The sequence below is a fragment of the Centroberyx affinis genome, unplaced genomic scaffold (assembly GCF_046629955.1).
Source record: "Centroberyx affinis isolate AG114_WGS23_722 - 3 ecotype Tasmania unplaced genomic scaffold, CSIRO-AGI_Caff_v1 ptg001736l_1, whole genome shotgun sequence".
Lineage (NCBI taxonomy): Eukaryota > Metazoa > Chordata > Actinopteri > Beryciformes > Berycidae > Centroberyx > Centroberyx affinis.
Genome location: NW_027280141.1, coordinates 45,196 through 64,847, shown reverse-complemented (window position 1 = coordinate 64,847; position 19,652 = coordinate 45,196). Strand labels below are relative to the sequence as shown.

At 40.7% G+C, this 19,652-nt stretch overlaps 1 protein-coding gene across 1 annotated transcript in view; it reads left to right on the top strand.

The window, feature by feature from the left end:
* LOC139651968 (pro-neuregulin-3, membrane-bound isoform) overlaps window positions 1–19,652 on the top strand; it is a 308,233-nt gene that overhangs the window by 280,327 nt on the left and 8,254 nt on the right. Inside the window, exons 4-6 of the mRNA XM_071528875.1 lie at window positions 1,056–1,079; window positions 9,634–9,736; window positions 14,796–14,922. Of these exons, the coding sequence (XP_071384976.1) occupies window positions 1,056–1,079; window positions 9,634–9,736; window positions 14,796–14,922 (254 nt within the window). The remainder of the gene's footprint in view (window positions 1–1,055; window positions 1,080–9,633; window positions 9,737–14,795; window positions 14,923–19,652) is intronic.

Genomic DNA, 19,652 nt, shown 5'->3' with positions numbered 1-19,652 from the left:
CATTTTGGCAGTCTGCTTTGGCTGTAAAACCTGCACACCTAGATCCTATTTAAGGGACATGGCTGCTTACAGCTACACAACAATTACATAACAAAGGAAGTTATTATTTTTAAAATGTGGTACAGAAAAAAAAAAGTCATATTGCCTGTGCTTTTTAGACTTGGTATGTTTTTGCCAACTGACTCTGCACCGTGTCAGTGTTGAATCAAGTCTTGACCTCTGCATCTCTAATGTGCAAGGCAATTAATTCAAAAATGTTTGGCACCATCTTTGTCAGGAAGTTGGCTTGTAAAGAAAACACTGTACTTTCCTAAATTTGCTTGAGCTCTGAAAGTAGCTTACTGCTGTGCACAGGATAGGCAAGAAAATTAAATGTAATGCCTTATAGTCTGTTAATCAGGACCAGTTTCACATACTAGACAGAAAGCGTCACAACCCTAATAGGCATTATCATGGTCAGTGGTGTATGTGCAACCTCTTAAGATGTTTTGACTGTATTTATTCACCCGCAGCACCCCCCACCACCACCACCACCACCCACCCACACCCACACACACCACACTGATAACTTGCCACCACTGTTAAAAAAAAATATATTCTTGTCTGTGGTTTCAAAATGTAAGCCCTGATATGTTTTACACAGCAAAACATACAGAGGCTTTTAAATCTGATACGTTGTGCTATTCAGGCATCGGGAATACGCTGGCGAATACGTCAGGTTTGTTCAGCTTTGTGTGTGTGTGTGTGTGTGTGTGTGTGTGTGTGGGTGTGTGGAGGGGGGAGGGGGGGGCGTACGCGCACATTTGATTGTGTGTGTGTGTGTATGTGTCATCTCTGGTAACATCGCTAGCATGTGTCTTCTGACGCTATGTGACAACAGAGAAAAGACCGATAGTGCAGCTTACATAAAACAACAACAAGTCAGTGATGATCTGGCTATGCGCTCTGACACAATGCCAATGCACATTGTTTTAATAACTTTTTTTTCTCCCCCTCCCTCCCTCTCTCTCTCTCTCTCCCTCCCCTCCTCCTCCCTGCGCTGCTTGGAACAACAGATCACTTGGGCATCGAGTTTATGGGTAAGGAAGCTTTTCTTGTCTTACATCTGCATGACTCATGCCCATAAACATCACAGGGCTTTCATGTTGGATAAACAGTGATAAGCATGATTGCTTACATACCTACATGCGTTGTTCATTACGCTAATTAATATGCACATGAGGATATGTGTAATCACGCATACACAATCACACACATAGCATGTTTATCCAATGTGACATGGGAAAAAAAAACAGGGCTCAAAGCTGTGGTATACCGTGTGGTGAAAAGAAATGGTGTATATGAAAATATGTGAAAATTTATTCATAAGTACCACCCATCAACACCTCTCTCTCTCTCTCTCTCTCTCTCTCTCTCTCTCTCTCTCTCTCTCTCTCTCTCTCTCTCTCTCCCTTTCACTCTTTGTCTGTCTCTTTTTCCACAGCCTTTCTCTTTCTCTCTCTCTCTTTCTCTCTCTCAATTCAATTCAATTAGCTTTATTAGCATGACATGTGTAAAGCATTTAAATTGCAAAAAAAAAAAGCAAGAACAAAAGCTCTCTCTCTCTCTCTATATATATATATATATATATATACTGTATATGTATGCTTTTGGAATACTGGCCGCTATATCTATCCTTCTCTCTCGCTCCTCCTCTTCTCCTGTGTATACATATGTATTTATATGTCTTTATCTTTATCCTCTCTCTTTCTTTCTCACTTTCCCTCTCCCTCTCTCTCTCTCTCTCTCTCTCTCTCTCTCTCTCTCTCACACGCAATTGCTCATGAAGTGTCCCTTCAGAATACCAATGTGCTGCAGTCTCCTTGGTAACAGCGAGAACAGAGAGGCATGCAGGGTACAGTGAGGGAGTTTTTATGATGTTGGCACTGTTACCAATTGCACTCCTCATTAGTGTGTGTGTGTGTGTGTGTGTGTGTGTGTGTGTGTGTGTCTGTGTGTGTGTGTGTGTGTGTGTGTGTGTGTGCATGGCATGTGATCAAAAGTGTGTTTGTTAAGCCATTGGTTTGTGCTTATGCGAGTTAGATGAGAATCTTCAAATAATTGTGTGTGCATGTGTGTGTGTGTGTGTGTGTGTGTGTGTGTGTGTGTATTTCCTATACACATGCCTGTGAGGCTGTGCAGGCTGCGTGCCAGCCGCGGCTCGTCTTTGCCAGGCTCTCTCCTGTTCTTGGCCCTCCTTCCAGGCTCTGCGTTGGGTATCATGGCTGACGAACGCTAGTTAACGACATGGAAGCTTGTTGTTAACTAGAGTCCCTCTCTCTCTCGGTCGGTAGAATTTGGGCTCTTTCCATACGGACAGGTTGGAGATACAACAGATCATCTACAGAAAAATGCCCACCCCTCCGGTTAGACATTATTGGCTTTTTCACCAGTGGGCAAAGCTCTCAAAGTGAAATTTAATTGCTCAAACGAACAAGCAGCCCCATTCCTTTTCTACTCCGTTTCTACCGCTGCGTTTTCAGTCAAACGAACAACAGCTCTTTCAGGAAACTTGCTGAGACTATGTAAACTTGGCAGTGACAGATGATCTTTTCAACAGAACTATCTTGCAAGTTTCCCATTTATATTCAGTGAAAGGGTTTTGTTTTTTGTTTTTTTTTGCCGCTGCAACATCATTTGCCGCTGCAACATCATTCAGACGGCACAGATGGGTAAGCACCGCCCACACTCAAGCAGGATTTGTCAACAGATCCCATCTCCTCCTCGAAATCAGGTTCTGTTGAGAGAAAATAAGTGAGATGTGAAACTGTCACTCTGAAAATCACATAGAGATCCTTCTAAGCAGTTCTATTATGTATTGTTGTCATACAGTTACATAGAATGGCTTACTTGTTACTTTGAGGGTGAAGGTTATGTTCAGTGCTTTTTACAAGCAACAAATGCTAACTGGAGACTTCCCAGTTTCTCAAAAACATAAACATTGCCAAATGAAAATGTTTGAAGGTCTCAGTAGGGGGCTTGAATAGAAATCAATAATGCAGGCTTCTAAAATCCTCAATCTTCCCTTTAAAGAAGTTTCCGTTTCTGTTTACAGTTATTGATGCCATATCAATGATAATATTTGTTTTAGGAAGGCCTTTCCAGTCGGCAGATTGATGTTGTTTCCCTTAGACTGAGCCCTTAACACGCTGGCTATTTAAGAACATACAGATCAGTTTTATTCAATTTAGAGCAGTATATTAATTGAAATACATTAATGTGCATATCTGGAAAGCACTTTGCTTTAGATATATTGCTATTGCTATTGGATGTTCATAGAAATGAGCTCTGACTAAGAAGCTAATCAATGAAGCTGGTCGGAAAACATTTGTCAAGCTCATGTAATGTGGGCCATCCTTTGCTTTGCATGCACATACACACAAGTGTCCTACACACACATACACATGCATACTATTATGATCTTGGGCTTCAGCATAACCAAAATATCCACTATAATGTGATGCTAGTTACGGGGTCTAGTTTGCATTATCTTCACGCAACCCACAGCCTGACATGTTAGATTTGAAGAGAAACAAACACCCACTCCAGCAGACCCAATCTCTGAGGTTAAAATTAGTGCCTTAAGGTTGAAATCTCTCCGTACAGGACATTACCTTTCCAAGGCATAATAAAACTGAGTAAATTCAGTATTTCTTGGATCCTGCCTTCGTCTTAATACATTTTTCATATCGCTTGGTGAAAGGGAAAAATTTACACTGTAGCTAGTCAGTCAGTCATGTGGGCATCAATATTTCCTTTCCATCGGAGATCACTGAGCTCTGACTGGAAGATGTTCTGCCTGGTTGTAAATCAATGTTGGAGCAAAATGTTACAGGCTGTTTTTTTTTTAGGGGGGTGGATTTTAAGTCATGTTGATTTTCTGCTTCCATCTGGAGGCCCCAAGGTGTGATTTGAGCACACACACAGATTGGCACAGATGAATAGAGCTGTGTGGACAGGTGTGTGTAAGTATGTGTGTGTGTCTCTTGACATCGGCAGCTATAGGAGCTAGTGTCATTTATGTCGTTCCGTTATGTTTTACATGTGGAGGCATGGCACAGCGAGTCCTCATTTCACTCTGCCTGACTTTAACGACTTAAGCAATGCGAAAATCACGGTGACTGCAGTATATCAGGCCGGTGCTGCTCAGCATCAAATCGGAAAAAAACGAATGTGTGACAGGCAGAAAGAAAGAAAGACACAGTGATAAGCGGTCATCGCCGTGGTGTTTTTCTACTGCACTTCCCAGAAATCACTTTGCAATCAAACAGTGTCGCCATTTATGTTTTTTCCTTGGATTTCTGTTGATGAAATTTGAATTTCTGTAGGTGCCGTTCTGTTCTTTGACTGTTCAGTCTCGGTGGCTTTCGCTGCTCATGCTAACTACCGTGCTCCTCTTCTGTTTGTCTTCGTCTATTTATTCCAAACAAACTGTTGCTGCTGCTGCCAGAAATGTAACAAGCATCACTTCCTGTGTGCCAGAGCATTTTTCCCGGGGAAGACCTACATGACACTGGGTGTTTAGAACAGCAAATGTAAAAGCTTTCATGGACTGGGTCTAGTTTGAATCACTGTTGTGCTATATCAATCAGTGGCAGAGAACAACATTCATATGAAAATGTTGCGGATTATTACTTGCAAACCTGCAATAAGCGATATCAGACCTTATAACAAATCCTGAAACTAATGTGTGCTATGTGGAGATTTTATTGAGACATAATGATATAAACCAATATCCACACAGCAGCCAGCTGTGTTGCTGTTTTCACCTCTTTTCTAGAGATTGTTGTCAAATTCTGCACTGGAAGGAAGCTCCTCCCGGTCCATTCAAAACTATAGTTTTAAAGTAGTCAATTTAAAACTATAGTTTTAAATGGACTGGGAGGAGCTTCCTTTTAAAAAGCCTCACTCACCCCCTCCCATTCCTGAAGAAAATTCTTGCAATGGCAGAATCGATGAAGCGAGTGAGTAAACTTGAACTAGTAAACTTGCTACCTACCTCTTCACTTTTCATTGTATGAACATGTAGGCCTAACCTTCAGCGGGAGAACGATCTGGCAAAGCGAGCCTGGTAACCGGTGACACTTCTCTGTAGGTACGGGTTAGCTTAGCTGTTAGCCTTTATGCACGGTGCTTTGCAATGTATGTTCGTGGTAGGCCTCCTTAGTGCAGTGGCTTTGCTGTGTGTTATTTACAAATGTGTTGCGGTTCCTGTCGCCCTCTAGTGGTCAGAAAAGCTTGCTTATTGCAGCTTTAAACACAGGAAGCAGACCTGTATTTAGAGTTATGACCAGTTAAAAAAGTTCACTTTCCATCTACACCTCCAATTCTCAAAGAACGAATGTGAATATATCCCACATGTAAATAGTCACATAAAGTTCATCCCTGTAATGGAGTAGGAAAGAACCATGAGCATCCGAGAGCAAGAGAGAGCACAGCTTAATCTAGTAAAGCAGACCTGCAAAAATATAGGTTTTATCCACAATCAGCAGTCTGTATGCCAGTACATGAAAGACACCGCTCCAGGCGACGAAGCAACCGCTTGAGAATCCCGTCCCTCTCTTTCTCTGTCCTCTGATCTCTCCTCTCACTTCTTATGTCATTCCCTTCATTCATTCCCCTCCTGCCAATCTCAACTGCTCTTGGCACAGCCGGGGAAATGTTACATACAGAAATAGCTGATAGTGATGGGAACAGAACATGTGGTGGAGCGCTGCCGAGTGTATTTTTTTTTTTGTGTCTGCTGCTGTTGTTTACGTGTCTTGAACCCCGCCGTGCAGACTTAAGCCGTCTTACCTGGGCTCAGAGTCAGCTTGCCTCAGAGCCACAGTGTCAAAATGACGCTTCAGCCTTTCTCCAGACTTCTGTCAATGCTGTGTTGTCTGTGTAGGTGTGTGTGTGTGTGTATCTGTCAGGTGGTAGAAGTACATAAATTCCTTACTCAAGTAAAAGTGCAAATACTCATCTCAAGTACCATTTCAAATCCTTTACTCAAGTCAAAGTATAAAAGTACATGGTCTTAAATTTACTTAAAGTATAAAAGTAAAAGTAGTCGTCGAATGTACTAAACTGGTTCTCTGTCGAGCCTTATCATAGATCAACATTAATTCTCTGCTCTCTGCTCACCCACTTCTCTCTTCTTTGTGTTTCTTCTCTCTCTGTCCCTTTCTTTCCTTTTTGGTGTCGCTTTGGTGAACAAGCAGCCAATCGCAGTTGGCTCTAGATCAGCTGCTTCCGGGATGGAAGCTGTCTGATGCGGAAAATTAAAAAAAAAATCAGTTGATGATTTCCCGGGAGTAACAAGTCTGTTTTGAAAATGGCGTATCGATTTTTCTTTTGAAATGTAGTGAGTAAAAGTATAAAGTCTTAAGTGAAAGAAAAACTTGTACTGTACTGTAACGTACAGATAGCCTACTTGAAAAGTACAGTAACAAAGTATTTTTACTTTGTTACTTCTCACCTCTTGTATCTGCATGTGCTGTCACAAACTACAATTTGATTGTTCTGTAATTGTTTGTGAGTGGGTGTCTGAGTGTGTGTGTGTCTGTGGCCCTTGTGTGCTTGATGGTTAATGTATGCAACTGTTTTATGATGACAGAGAGCTGGTGATTCCTAAATTGCACAGTAAAACTCTTGCAGCTAATGTTAATTATTGCCAGAGGCTATGAGCTGCAACAGAACTCTTCCGGAACATTCAAGTGGTGAAGAAGTTGAGAAACAAGTGTTAGTTTGTACCTTATCTGTAACAGGATCACCACTGTTTGACATAGGGATGAATGTGTGAATGTTTTAAGTGGGAAGAGAGATAACTTGCCTTTCTTGTTATTAGTGATGTAGCCTATGGATTACAGACACAACATCATAGGCACATATTTCCAGAGATGGAGGATACAGTATGTGTTCTATTAACGCTTTCTGCAAGTAATACTTTTTATGTATCTGGATATTAGGAGAATATAATATGAAACAATTTGAATCTTGAATACAAAAAGCATGCAAAAAGGCAATTCGGATTTTATCATCATTATAAGCTTGATTCAAGGAAAAGTTGATTTCTGACTTAGTTGATTTCTCTTTTTCTAGCCAGCTCACCTGTATGGAAACATGTTTTGTGAAGTTTTATACTGAGTGTGCATCGCTACATCTGGACAAAAAGGTCACAGCGGCACCTGTATAATACCGCCGCCACCACCTTTAGCCTAAAATATTAATCATAGTTTTTTCTATTATGTTGCTGTAAATCAGCAGCCAGGAAGGCTTTGCGGGGGACAAATGGAGGTTTGGAGTGGAAATAAATAGAAGATGCGACCTTGCGACCCCACAGATGGAACGTGTACATGCTTTCCCTCTCTCGGGTCACATGATTTATTCACATCAAGAGAGTGTGTTTCTGCATAGGTGTGTTCAAACGAGGACGTGGGTGGGTGGGTGGGTGGGAGAGGAAGGGGGGGGTGAGGGATTCCTTGACCTTGGCAACATATTTATCATCGGCCTCACACCAGGCGCGCTGCATTCATGCGTGTGTGTGTGTTTGTGCGCATGAGTGTGTGTCTGTCTGTACGTGTGTGGATGAGAGAGGGAGAGGATGATGTCATGCCAAGCCTGATCTCCTGATATCTCGTCCTCTATCCCCATCTCTCTCCATCTCTGCCCCTCTCATTTCCTCCAACCCTCTTTCATCTCTCTATCCCTTTCTTCCTCCATGCTCCTTTCCCTACATCTCTTTCTTGCTCTCTCTCTCTCTCTCTCTCTCTTACTTTCCCCCTCTCTCTATCTCTTTCTTTCTCTCTCTTGTCTCTCTCTCTTCCTGCCTCCCTGCAGTAGGCCTTACTGTGCTCCCATAGGAGAGCCTGCAGCTCCCTCTAATGATATAATTATAGCCAATGAGCCAATGTGATGACTCAGGCTGATTAGGGGCATCAAAACAACGCTGGCCCCAAACACAACTTAGACAGAGACGGAGAGAGAGAGAGATAGAGAGAGAGAGAGAGATAGGTAACAGATGAGAGAGAAAAAGGAAGGGAAGGAGAGAAAAAAGAGATGAGACATAAACAATAGAGTGAAAGAGGAATTAAGAGCGAGAGAGGCAGAGAGAGAAACAGAAAGACAAAGGCACTGACAGCGCACTAGCACACTGGGTGACATCAGTCATTTCTAACTCTAATTTTAAGGAAACATCCACTTTGCATATTTTTAGACCAAAATAGTTTTTTGAATTAAGTTCTCTGAGATTTCAGAAGACATACTGCATGGTTGGTTGTGTTTAATGTATATGTATGCAGGCAGTTTGTGGTGGATTCCTGGTTTGAATGTGGAGACAGGCTGAGAAAATCTTGATGCTACCCCCAGTAGTAGAAGGCTGTGGTTATGCAATGGTGTTATAGGTCTAAAAGGGAAAAAATAATAACATACTGAAATGAAATGTGTCAATGAATGTGCTGATAAAGGTTATATGAGTCAATTAGCGATGGAATGTAGTCATTATTGTTCATAATATGCATATTTACCTCATGAGTAATTTTTACCAATATTACTACATTCCAAGGGATTCTCTACATTGTTGGCCATGGGTGCCATGAGGCACCAACAGCACCCATTCAAATTACACTTATGGTAGCAGGGCTTTGCTTGCCTTGGTAAAGCAAAGGTTAAAAATGTTATCTTAAAAGGCTATTTAAACCCATCCACAGTAAATTTGTCTCAATCACCACAATGTAAAACCCAAACACCTTGTCTCATCTGCGTGGTTTTCCCCACCTTATCCCAAGGTCTGAGCCTCACTAAATAAAACTTGATCGATCGCCTATTAATGTATCTGAAGGCAACTATGATTTACTTGTTCGTAGCAAACGAGACAGCTTCCATTTTTCTCCACTAATGGTGTCCGTCCGAGCCATAACTCTTCTTGTCTCGATGCATTCAAGCTCCATTACATGTAGCATCCATTTCCAAGGCAGTTTATGTCTATCTGAGCATTACTTGATGTGACTGCGCTGATAAAAAAGAACTGAAGGGCTGTTTGGTAAATATGAACAGAAGGTGTTGCTTGAGAATTGTAAATGGATGTTTGGGTGTTGTAAATGGTTTTCGAGTTGTTTGCTCAATTTTATCACAATAGTAATTACAGTTACAGGAATGGTAAAAGAAAGCCTCAGAAGGAATCTGCAGGACAGATACAAGAAACACTAGAGAGCCGTTGCACTAAGTGGTTATTTGATAATATAAAATAGCTGTTTGGGAACTGTAAACAACTACGTTAGAAATTAAAACTGGGTAAGTACAAATCTCAAACCCATGTTTAATTCTGTGTGATGGTATAATTGCTGCAGAGTATTAACTTCTTTGTTTCTCTGTGAATATTGAATACCTCAGTAGACATACACACATTTACAAACACTCACACAGACCCATAAATGCATACTGAGATACGAAAAACACACCTTTTTCCTCCATACTTGTCTTTCTCTGTCTCTTTCTATCACACACACACACACACACACACATACCGACAGATATCTATGTGAGCTACGACTTTATTTCCCATGAGTTTGTTGTTCAAGCATTAATGTGACTCCTACTTCTGTTTCCCTGCAGAGAGCAAGGAGGTGTACAAGAGACAGGTCCTGTCAATCACGTCCATCGCCATGGCAATCAGCCTCCTGGGCACGCTCTGTATGGCCCTCTACTGCCGCAACAAGTGAGTGGATGAATACACATGCACACATTCATATTCACACCAAAACCAAAACTTATACAGTAGATAGATGTCTACCTGTAAATTATACTGATCCGGAGGAAACACATACACACACACACAGACACACACACACGCACACACACGCACAGCAGGGAACTGAGTGAAATTGGGTGAAATAACTCTTAGATGGATTCTACCTTCCCATCCATGCACAGATGTGACATGTAGGATTTTCTCATTAATTTATTGACAGGTAAATTAGTTTCAGTAACATGTAATAATAATAATGACATTGCAGTGATCTGCTTCTTGCTTTCATTTGAATAGAAAGTTGCTCCAATGAAATTCCTTTGACAATAATATTCATAGAAAACAGAAAAAAAGATGGAAAATCTGGCATAGATTTAAAAAAAAAAAAAAAAAAAGAAGAAGAAAAGAAACATTATTTGGTAATCCGTCCTGTTTGGTGTAGACAAATTAAATCTGTCAAAGGAGACTTTTTTCTTTTTTTTTTATTCAGGAGAGACTTATGGAAAGCATAGACTGATGGAAAACCTTGAGGCATCAAATATTTTGTATGAAATCCCAGGCCAGGTTTCTGCTTGTGCTCTGACTTGTCAAATGCCATACATTAGCTGCAACAATTTGTAAATCTCATTATGTTCACACAGATGTTCATAGCTTAACATAACCCAAAAGGTCAGCTCATCCCGCTCCTGCATGCACTCTTTCTCTCTCTCTTTTTCCCCTGCTCTTAACCTCTCCCCTCTATCTCTTTCTTCCTGTCTTCCTCTCTGCCCCTCGCCATCTGCATATTTATACGTTCTGTATGCACATTAATTGGCTTATGAGTGGGCTACATCCATTTTGTGCCTGCGGGAACTTTGCATAGCTCTCCCAGAAAGACTGTATATTCTTAGCAGGATGGGTCAAAAATCCAGCGTGTAATGGCAGTCTGTCATTCGGGGTATATGGACCGTAGAGCATGCAGTGATAGATGGCACTGTAATTCCATAGGCTTCCTCTGTAATATAATGATGTGAGTGAGTGAGCACCCCGACAACAAGATAATCAGATCAAGGCATGATGGACAGGCACTTTGAATGAATCCATAATTGAGTCAGGGAACTAGCTTGTTCAATGGAGATGCTGCACACAGATCAGATCAGAGGGGAATGTGCTTATAAATCTGATGGATGTGGACAAAGTTAAAGCGGACGGCATATTCCCCACACTGCCAGAAGCTGGATGTAAATATAGCTAAAATAAACACAAAAAACAAAGAAAGAAAAAGGGGGTACAACAAACTTTTCCGCTTTCATCACTGCTCTATGGAGAGCAACATACGTACATTACTCCTTAGCAGAGTTGCAGTATCATGTTAAAGTAATATCACTTTATCCAATAACTTTTATCATCCCTTCTAAATATTACATTGAAGTTATCCAAACACTATGATTATCCCTGTCATCAAATTAATTTTCCTCATAATGCAGGCACACTCTGAGAAAGCCCAGCCTCAAGGAGCTAGCCTGTGGGTGGATGCATTCTCACTACTTTGATTTCATGGAGCAAAAGGATGATTGAACACCAACACTATTTAGTTTCATTGATCATTCACACCAAAACACACAGGCAAGATAATTGAGTTATCCTTATTTTTGAGGGGATGTAATTTAAGGAGTGTAACAGAAAAGTAATATAACGAGTAGTGTAATTACTTTTTCTGAGAAATGAGCCCAGCAGCCCCTTAGATGAAGCATCCTGGCCAGATTAGAAAATTGGCAGCAGGTGTCACATAGACCTCGTCATGCTCATGTATGTAGCCACAGTTCTGGTTCACACCGAAAAGACTGGAAAAGCTCCAACAAATGAGTTGGTTACAAAAGGTTCCTGTGGGTTATTGACGTCATTCAAACCGATCAAACTTTGCTTGGGCAGACTTGTGCATTGCTGCTGACTTGTTTAATATAGGAACAACCAAGGAAGTTGGAAGAGTCAACTAGCTAACAAAGGAAAACTTTTCACAGGGCACAAACAGTGGGTGATGCAAGATGACAAATCAAATCAATGGTAAAAACTGTATTTGCAGTGAAGCATACTGTATGCTTCCATCAAAAAGAACAAGCATAACCTTATGCAAGATAAAGCATCAAATGAACTGCCAGAGTTCATCAAGTCTTTAGAAAAGATAATGAGACTCTTCACTTTAATGGCTTTCCAAAAGCAGAATATAGCAAAAATATAATTGTAGTTCCATGGTGGATAGGAGCTTACCATGGCCTGTTGATAAACACACCATTATATGTCATACAGTAGAGTTTTCAAGCTGAGAAAATGTAAAGGCTGCACTGACTGTATCTGGTGTAATGAGCATACTTCTGGCAAAACATAATTAAATCTTGATTCAAAGTTTTCATCCATTTTTACCAAGGTCAGTGTACTTTGGCAGATTGGGTAACTAGTGTTGTAACAATTGGGAACTTTCTCTACCAAGACAGAAAAACAAACCAGAAGTGCCTCTTCTGGTGGTGTGTGAGAGAACTTTTCTTAAAATTCAGAGCCAATCAAATTGCAACCTTTTGCTCCACAATGTCCAATTATCCCACTTTTTCTAACATGATTTTCTCTCAACTTCGTGGTGTGAGCTGGAGCTGTGGCTATGCAAGATTAGGGTCAACCTAACTAATTCACCACAGGGGAAGACCAGTCAATGCCTTCAGCCCCCCTCCTTCCAATTAATACTCCAAAGTCCAACGTTTGCATATCAAAAAATGTATGAAAACACATCTTTTGAGAAACGTCGAACCAGGAGGATCAAAACAGCCACAGTCTTTAGTCCTGACCTTAACCCTCTTATCTGAAATGAATCAATGAAGTCAAGGTATATAAAAAATAAGTAAACTGTGCCATGTGTGATTCAGGTTTCACAGAGAAAGAAGACAAATCGATGTTAGTTCTGGTCAGTTCTAAGTCATTTGTTTTGCTGCGTAGGGAGCAAACAGGAAGAGACACAGACGCTGCGTGGAAACCTCCGTTGGTGAATCACCCAGCTCACTTCCCTCTTCCCCTCTGTCTCCAAGGCCACTGGACTGACAGAAGGGAATTCACCTTGGCCGTCGAGACGTTTTTTGAAAAGTCTGTGGGAGAGAGAAATCTGGGATAAAAATCCAGCACATATAGAGTCCCTGATGTTCAGAAACACATCCCAACTTATTGGAAAATGCATAGTCGCGGGATGCATGAATATGTAAATGCATATTAACAAGAATAAAGACTCAATAAAGACAGAATTTAGTGCTACATTTTGTAATCTACCCTTTGTGCTGACTTTTCCAATCTGAAATGAAGTTGGCGTCAGTTATATTACCTGATGGGAAAATCTTGGAGTCATTAAGAATCTGAATAGTTAAGAGGACTTGGTATTGATTAAATCCTACGGTATCAATCTAAAATGGTAACGGTGTGTTTAATAATGTGTTTTCTGAAATGGAACTGAGATAAAACAACTTGGACCGCCAGGAGTTCCTCTTAATCTAACGGTAGTGTTTGGATCCAGGGTTTGGGTTCTACCTCATTACTCTCCCCCTGCCCATAAATAGTACAATGCAACTATGGGAAACACAGTTGATTTGGGACATCTGTGTTATCCCTTCCGTTTAGCTAAATGCATACCAACTGTCGCAATTTTTCATTTACTTTATACTAAGCAATTAGTCCTAAGGCTTTAATTAATTAATTTGAATGAGCAAAATTATAGATTAACTGCAAGGGTCCAGCTTGCTAAATTTAGAATCAGAGATCATTGCAAAACATATATGACACCAAGTCCTTACTTCACCAGAGAAACAATACTGTAGAGGCAAAATTCATCTACTATAAGGCTACTATTTTATTTGAGAAACATATAGTCAAGGATGTTCCCACTTCCCCACCACTTATAGTGCCTTAGAGAGGTCTTTTTCTCAAGACTGACCTTCTCATTTTAACCTGATGATAGATAAGAGGGTAGTGAAATTGAGCGCTGGGTTAGATTAAGTTGTAAGATACTTTGCCTTGAATGCAGTTGATGTGTGCTCTTTAATAAATCTTAAAACTGCAGAGAAAATTGGGGTGGTTTTGGGCTGCGAGAAAAACAGCTGATATGTGAAAATAGGTAGAGTCAGAGTTTCAATGCTAAAGAAGAATGGATTGTGACTGGCAGCTTGTAGGCTTTTGATATACTTGGGCCAATAACCGTTGTGTACGGTCCTCTAATAGTGGCTGGTAGTCAATTAAAAGCCGGGTCTCCGATAATGGCCGGGGGCGTGGTCGACACAAACAAATAGAGGCCGGCCCCAAATACAGGCAGGGGAAAAAAACAAAGGAAACAAGCATGAATTCGCAATAGCTGTGACCATGTACTGTGCGGCTATAGGCTGCCAAAGGGTGGGGAAATTTTTGTGGACCGACTGACCGACCGACCGACAGAGCGAGCTATAGAGCTGCTGGTCGCAGCTACAAACAACGGTGGATACCGGTAAACTCCTGGTGCCTGGCGGAAGTCTCTGGAGCATGCCGTCGTCGATTACCGTAATTATCAGTAATGCACTGCAGTAACAAAAAAATGGCTACCTAACGAACCCCAACAGAAGCAGATCAGAAAACAAGGAGGTTTCGTACTAAAATATGAGCAAATATACTTATCAAACAGAGGGAATTAGAAATAAGGCCTGCCTCTAATATAAGACTGCTTCCAATAAAGGCCTGGTACCCTCTGCAGTTGAGGTAAATAAAGGCCCAGGCCAATATTAGAGGAAATATGGTAATTAGTGAAATCAGCTGGTGTAGTGTTTGGTTGAGATGAAAACCTGCAGGCTTCCATAGCACCGGACTGGACACCACTGACTTAGAGGGAACTTTGGAAAGTGAATGTTCTCCTGCCAAAACTACATTTAAACTCCACTTGTGCATTGTCCAATGTAACTCTCTCTCTCTCTCTCTCTCTCTCTCTCTCTCTCTCTCTCTCTCTCTCTCTCTCTATCTCTCTCTCTCTCTCTCTCTCTCTCTCTGTGTGTAGGAGGCGCAGAGAGAAGCTCCAGGCCCACTTGAAGGAGAGTCGCAGTCTGAAAAACTACAGCGCTAATTCCCTTAACGCCCTGGACGCCAAGGCAAGGACCCCCAACACCAACCTGCAAATGCATAAGGTGACCACTTGCTGTTGTTTGCTTCTTTTAAAAGGATTCTTCTTTTGAAGGATGCCCACATATCCACATGCATTTGTGAAGGCATCAATATTCATGTGGGTATTTTCATGGTGCTCCTGTTTCTTCTCAGAGTGGCTGTATGATTGTGATGTTCTTTCGAGGGGGTAGCAGACCTTGGATGACTTTAGTTTGAACCGGTTTTAATAAAATATCAGCAAGACTCAAAAAAGGGGAGTTCACGTCCCTTTCTCAAAAAGTCTTAAATTGTCATGGCTTACTGCTTTTTCACTGCCACTTAGAACCAGCATTAGCAGCAGCAGTACCAATAACACAACCGGTATTATCATGATTTTCAACGTAATTAGAATACTGCAAATATTCACTAAAACCATTTTGGCTTAGATTGTTGCTAAAATGTCAATTCAAGTCAATTAAAATCCAAAACACGATGTCTGGCAGCAGTGTGCCTGAAGAGATTATCACAAATCAGATGCATATTCATATGGCATCCAACCTGCCTTCTTACCTGCCTTCTTATTGCCTTCATCACTCGCCACAGTTTTTAAGCTGCATCTTTCACGTGGCATTTCGAAATCCTCGTACGTATTCCCACATCCGCCTGGCCACTTGCGTTTGGCGCTCAGGTCTTTGAGCCAGCGATTGTTCAGCGGTTTGGGAGCGTGGGCGGTGGCTGGTAACGTCATTCATCATCTTCTCAGCAGTCTTCGTCGACACATCTATCCCAGCTGTGCCGCTCGGAGTAGCTGGCATGGTAAACATCACCTTAATTTGGATGTCAGTCAAACCCAGAGCATCGGCTTCCTTGGGAGTGTGTGTGTGTGTGTGTGTGCGTGTGTGTGTCGTTATGCATAGATTAGCTTTAACCATCTTTACACATCTCTCACTCTCATGGGCAGTATAGGTCTCAAGGTTTTCCGATGCAGTACAAATGAAAGCTACACTGGTTTGACACAAAGCCTTATTGAACGAATTGTATTTGTATTACTCCAAGGACGGTGCAACCCTCATTTAAATTTACAATGAAGCAATTGTTTCTACACATGCACTGTAGACATGAGCGGCTCCCTATCCGTCATAAACAAATGAATATACAAAAGATAAACAATGTGTGGTAAAAGTCAAGAAATTCATATATCTGGGACTCAATTTGCATGAAATAGAGACAATTACTACCATTCACCCTTGCATGAAAGGAGGATTTAGGTATACAGTACGCATCTGTATCTGAGAAATTGTGATACGATGGATAAAATGTCAAATGTGGTTTTCACGCTTACTGGAAAACCCTAGGACTGTGCTCACAAAAATCTGAAAATCCAAAACGGAGAAATGCAATAAACTTTATTTACAACTTACAAGACTAAGTGTGCTTAGTGGTGATGTTTACAATTATCTTTATAATTCTATAAAATGTTTGTGTTATCTTATTTAAAGCCTTTCTTATTCTGTTTATATTGGCCTAAATTGTACTAATCAGCAACTAATTCATTCATTGCTATGAATTTCTGATTAAAAAATGTGGTAACGATTTAGATTACAGCCCGCTAATTACGGTAAAAATTAAGAGTAACAATTTAATAATTCCAGAATTTTGTAATTATGAGAGACTTATAAGGTAGTCATGGTGTAACTATTTTCATTATTACTGCATACTTAAATAATTACAGAGTACAGTAACATAATTACAGGGGGACAAAACAAATGTTATTGCCGCTTGTTCCCTATAGTTATGGAGTACAAGGTGTGTGGGCTGACAATTGAGACATAGGTTAAAAGCATGTCTATTTGTATTGTATTATTTTCATCATAGAGATTGTGGTGACCTGAAACAAATTTAGAAATCTGACAATAAAGTAATATTGAATTTCTTGTATGTGATTAGAGAAATGTAGAATATACAAATAGTCAAATTACTGGAATAGAATAGAATAGAATAGAATAGAAACACACCACAACACAACAGAACACAATTCAAAACGATTCCTTGTGGCTCTTATTTGTCTAATTGCTCTATTAGCATAGACTCATGAATTACTGATTATTGTTTACAGACTCTACAGAATCTATTGTTTAGAAAAACAAGCTTGGCTGACCTTTAGTCTATAAATTTTGCTTTTAAATCTTGTTTTATTTATTTCATTCCAGAGGAGCTTTTTGGAATCTTATGCAAATGCATTGTATTTGTTTATTTTGTGCCTACGCCCACAGATTCACATTGATTTTTGTCTGCAGGCAATCAATTACCAAAATTTCAGAACACAGAGCAACAAGCACAGGGTCAATGGAGATTCATCAGCACACATAAATAACACAGACACACCGCATCAGTGCCAGCTGATAGCAAGCATATACACAAAAAAACAATAATATGAGGCATGCCTACCTCACAGTGACTTTCTGCTTTGTTTTTTTACATTTCTATTTAATTTCTGGACATCACTTCCATTAAATCACGCTTTCGCTACAGACTCAAAACTGCTAAAGCTAAAAGCTGATCTTTACTGTTTCACCCGCATTTCCTCTGAATTTTGGGAGTCTGTTCTTCTCATTCGCTTTCACTTTGGGAAGTGATGCTGCACACCTTGCCCTGGCCCATATCCTTGTATAGATAAACACCTCACAAAGTGGTGCAACTCACCAAGAGGGCAGCAAAACTATCCTGCAGTGGCCAGTTATGGAGAATGAGCACTTCTGATTATCACCGCAGGGCCTTTTGGAGGAATTATTTGATTAAGCAGTGAACTAGGCAGCGACTTTGAGTGAGCTGCTCTCTCTACATCAGTCAGGTTTTACAACCCCATCAGGAATTCAACAGGTGCTCCAGAAAGCCTGTCTGCCATTCCCCGATCATATAATTACAACTGCACTGTTTCTATTATGGACCATCCCGTGCCTATCTGCTCCATGCTACTCTTAAGCTTAGATCTCAGTCTATTGTGTGTGTGTGTGTTGTGTGTGTGTGCATGTGCATGTAGTGTGCGTTTATAATGCTGTGAAGCTGTATTACTGATGCCAGCATCTCTGCACAAATCATAAAAATCATCTCCTGGTTCCCTCCGGATGGTCTGTCAGGGAAAAAAAAACTCAGTGCCAGCGGCGTACGGTGTATGCTAGTCCCTATCTCGGAGATTAAAACATCCATTACAGCACACACACACACACACACACACACACTCACACAGTTACACATACACACACACACCTGCGCACATCCATTAATATATGCCATTATATGCTCCCTCAGTGCCACAAACGTCCACACTAGGTGTCAACTCACTGTCAAAGAGACAATTACTTTTGCCTGTTGTATAACCACACATTTATGGAGATAAAGAGCAGAGTTTCTTCTCCTGAAGCTGTGCAAGAAAACATGAAATTCATATTGATGGCCTCTATAAACAGTCAACTGTGTGACACGTGCTCACGGATTCCAGTTTTATCCCAGAGTGATCTTTAAAGGCCTAATTCTGAGTCCAAACAGAAACAAAATGGATGCTCCTCTGCAGATATTCAGTATTAGCGGATTTGGAGATACATTCCCTCCTCAAGCAGTGTGTAACAGCTGAACAAGTTAAACATAAGATGTAACTTGCGCTGTTAAGTCAATGAACCCGGACATTGAAGGGGCAATTATACACCCATCCATTTCTTCTTAATCATGAATTAATTAGCAATGCAACCGAGTGTTAACTGATCCTTCTCTGTTTGAATTATTGTAGCCCACTTTGTTAGGTCACTAGCGTATTGTTCCCTTGTTAAACTTCATATTTTCACTTTTATCACAGTCAGAATAATGAACTAGTGCTCGCTGGCAGCCTCTGTGTTAATTAGCAGCTCATTTTTAACATGGATGTAGTGTGAGAACATCAGTGAGTGGAGATGAGGGAGATTTTAGTAATCAAAGCACAGATGGTGATTGGAGGATAAATAGGAAGACACAACGGTTTGATTGAGATCTGAGAGATGTGGTGGTGCTGGATGCTGCTGTTCACTTGCTCAAATATACTATGTGCAGCAGTTAAGTACGTGTGTATCTTTTCTTCTGTTGAAATTTTACTTAATGTACAGTTGACTTAAAGCCATGTTTTCCAAGCCATATTTTTGTCACGGTCTTGGTAGTTCTATTTATTTTAAAAAAACGTCTTTCACACTCAAAATAGGTTAGATAATCATTTAAATAACCAATGTAAATAACAATTAATGAAATAATATAACACTCACACAGTATTTAAGACAAACTATGGAAGCCCATTCCTGCCACTCAATAAAAAAAAAAAAAATTCAGAGAAATAAAGTTTAACAGTTTAACAGTTATGATACACATACTGTATAATTATCATGATGGCTCCCCCCCCCGTGGTTTGTGAAAGTTTGTGACGCAACTGCGAAGCCTCCATGCTCTCCATGTTATCAAGCCATCAGCAGCCTCCCGCCGCACAACACGCTGTAACATTTACCTCAATCCTCAACGCAGCAAAATGGTGTTGAGGGAGGTGGAATAGACAGAAATAGACGCAATTTAAATCCATTTAGACTCCTGCAATCAGTTCCCACAAGTCAACGTAATAGGCGCTCCCCACACTGAGGCTATTAGGAAAATGTGAGAGACCAAGTGAGGCTGGTACTGTCTCCAATCGCTGGCTAAGAAAGAAGAAAAATGTTCATGCTCAGTGGGAAGATACATTTTATATTGCATGATGTGCTATTTA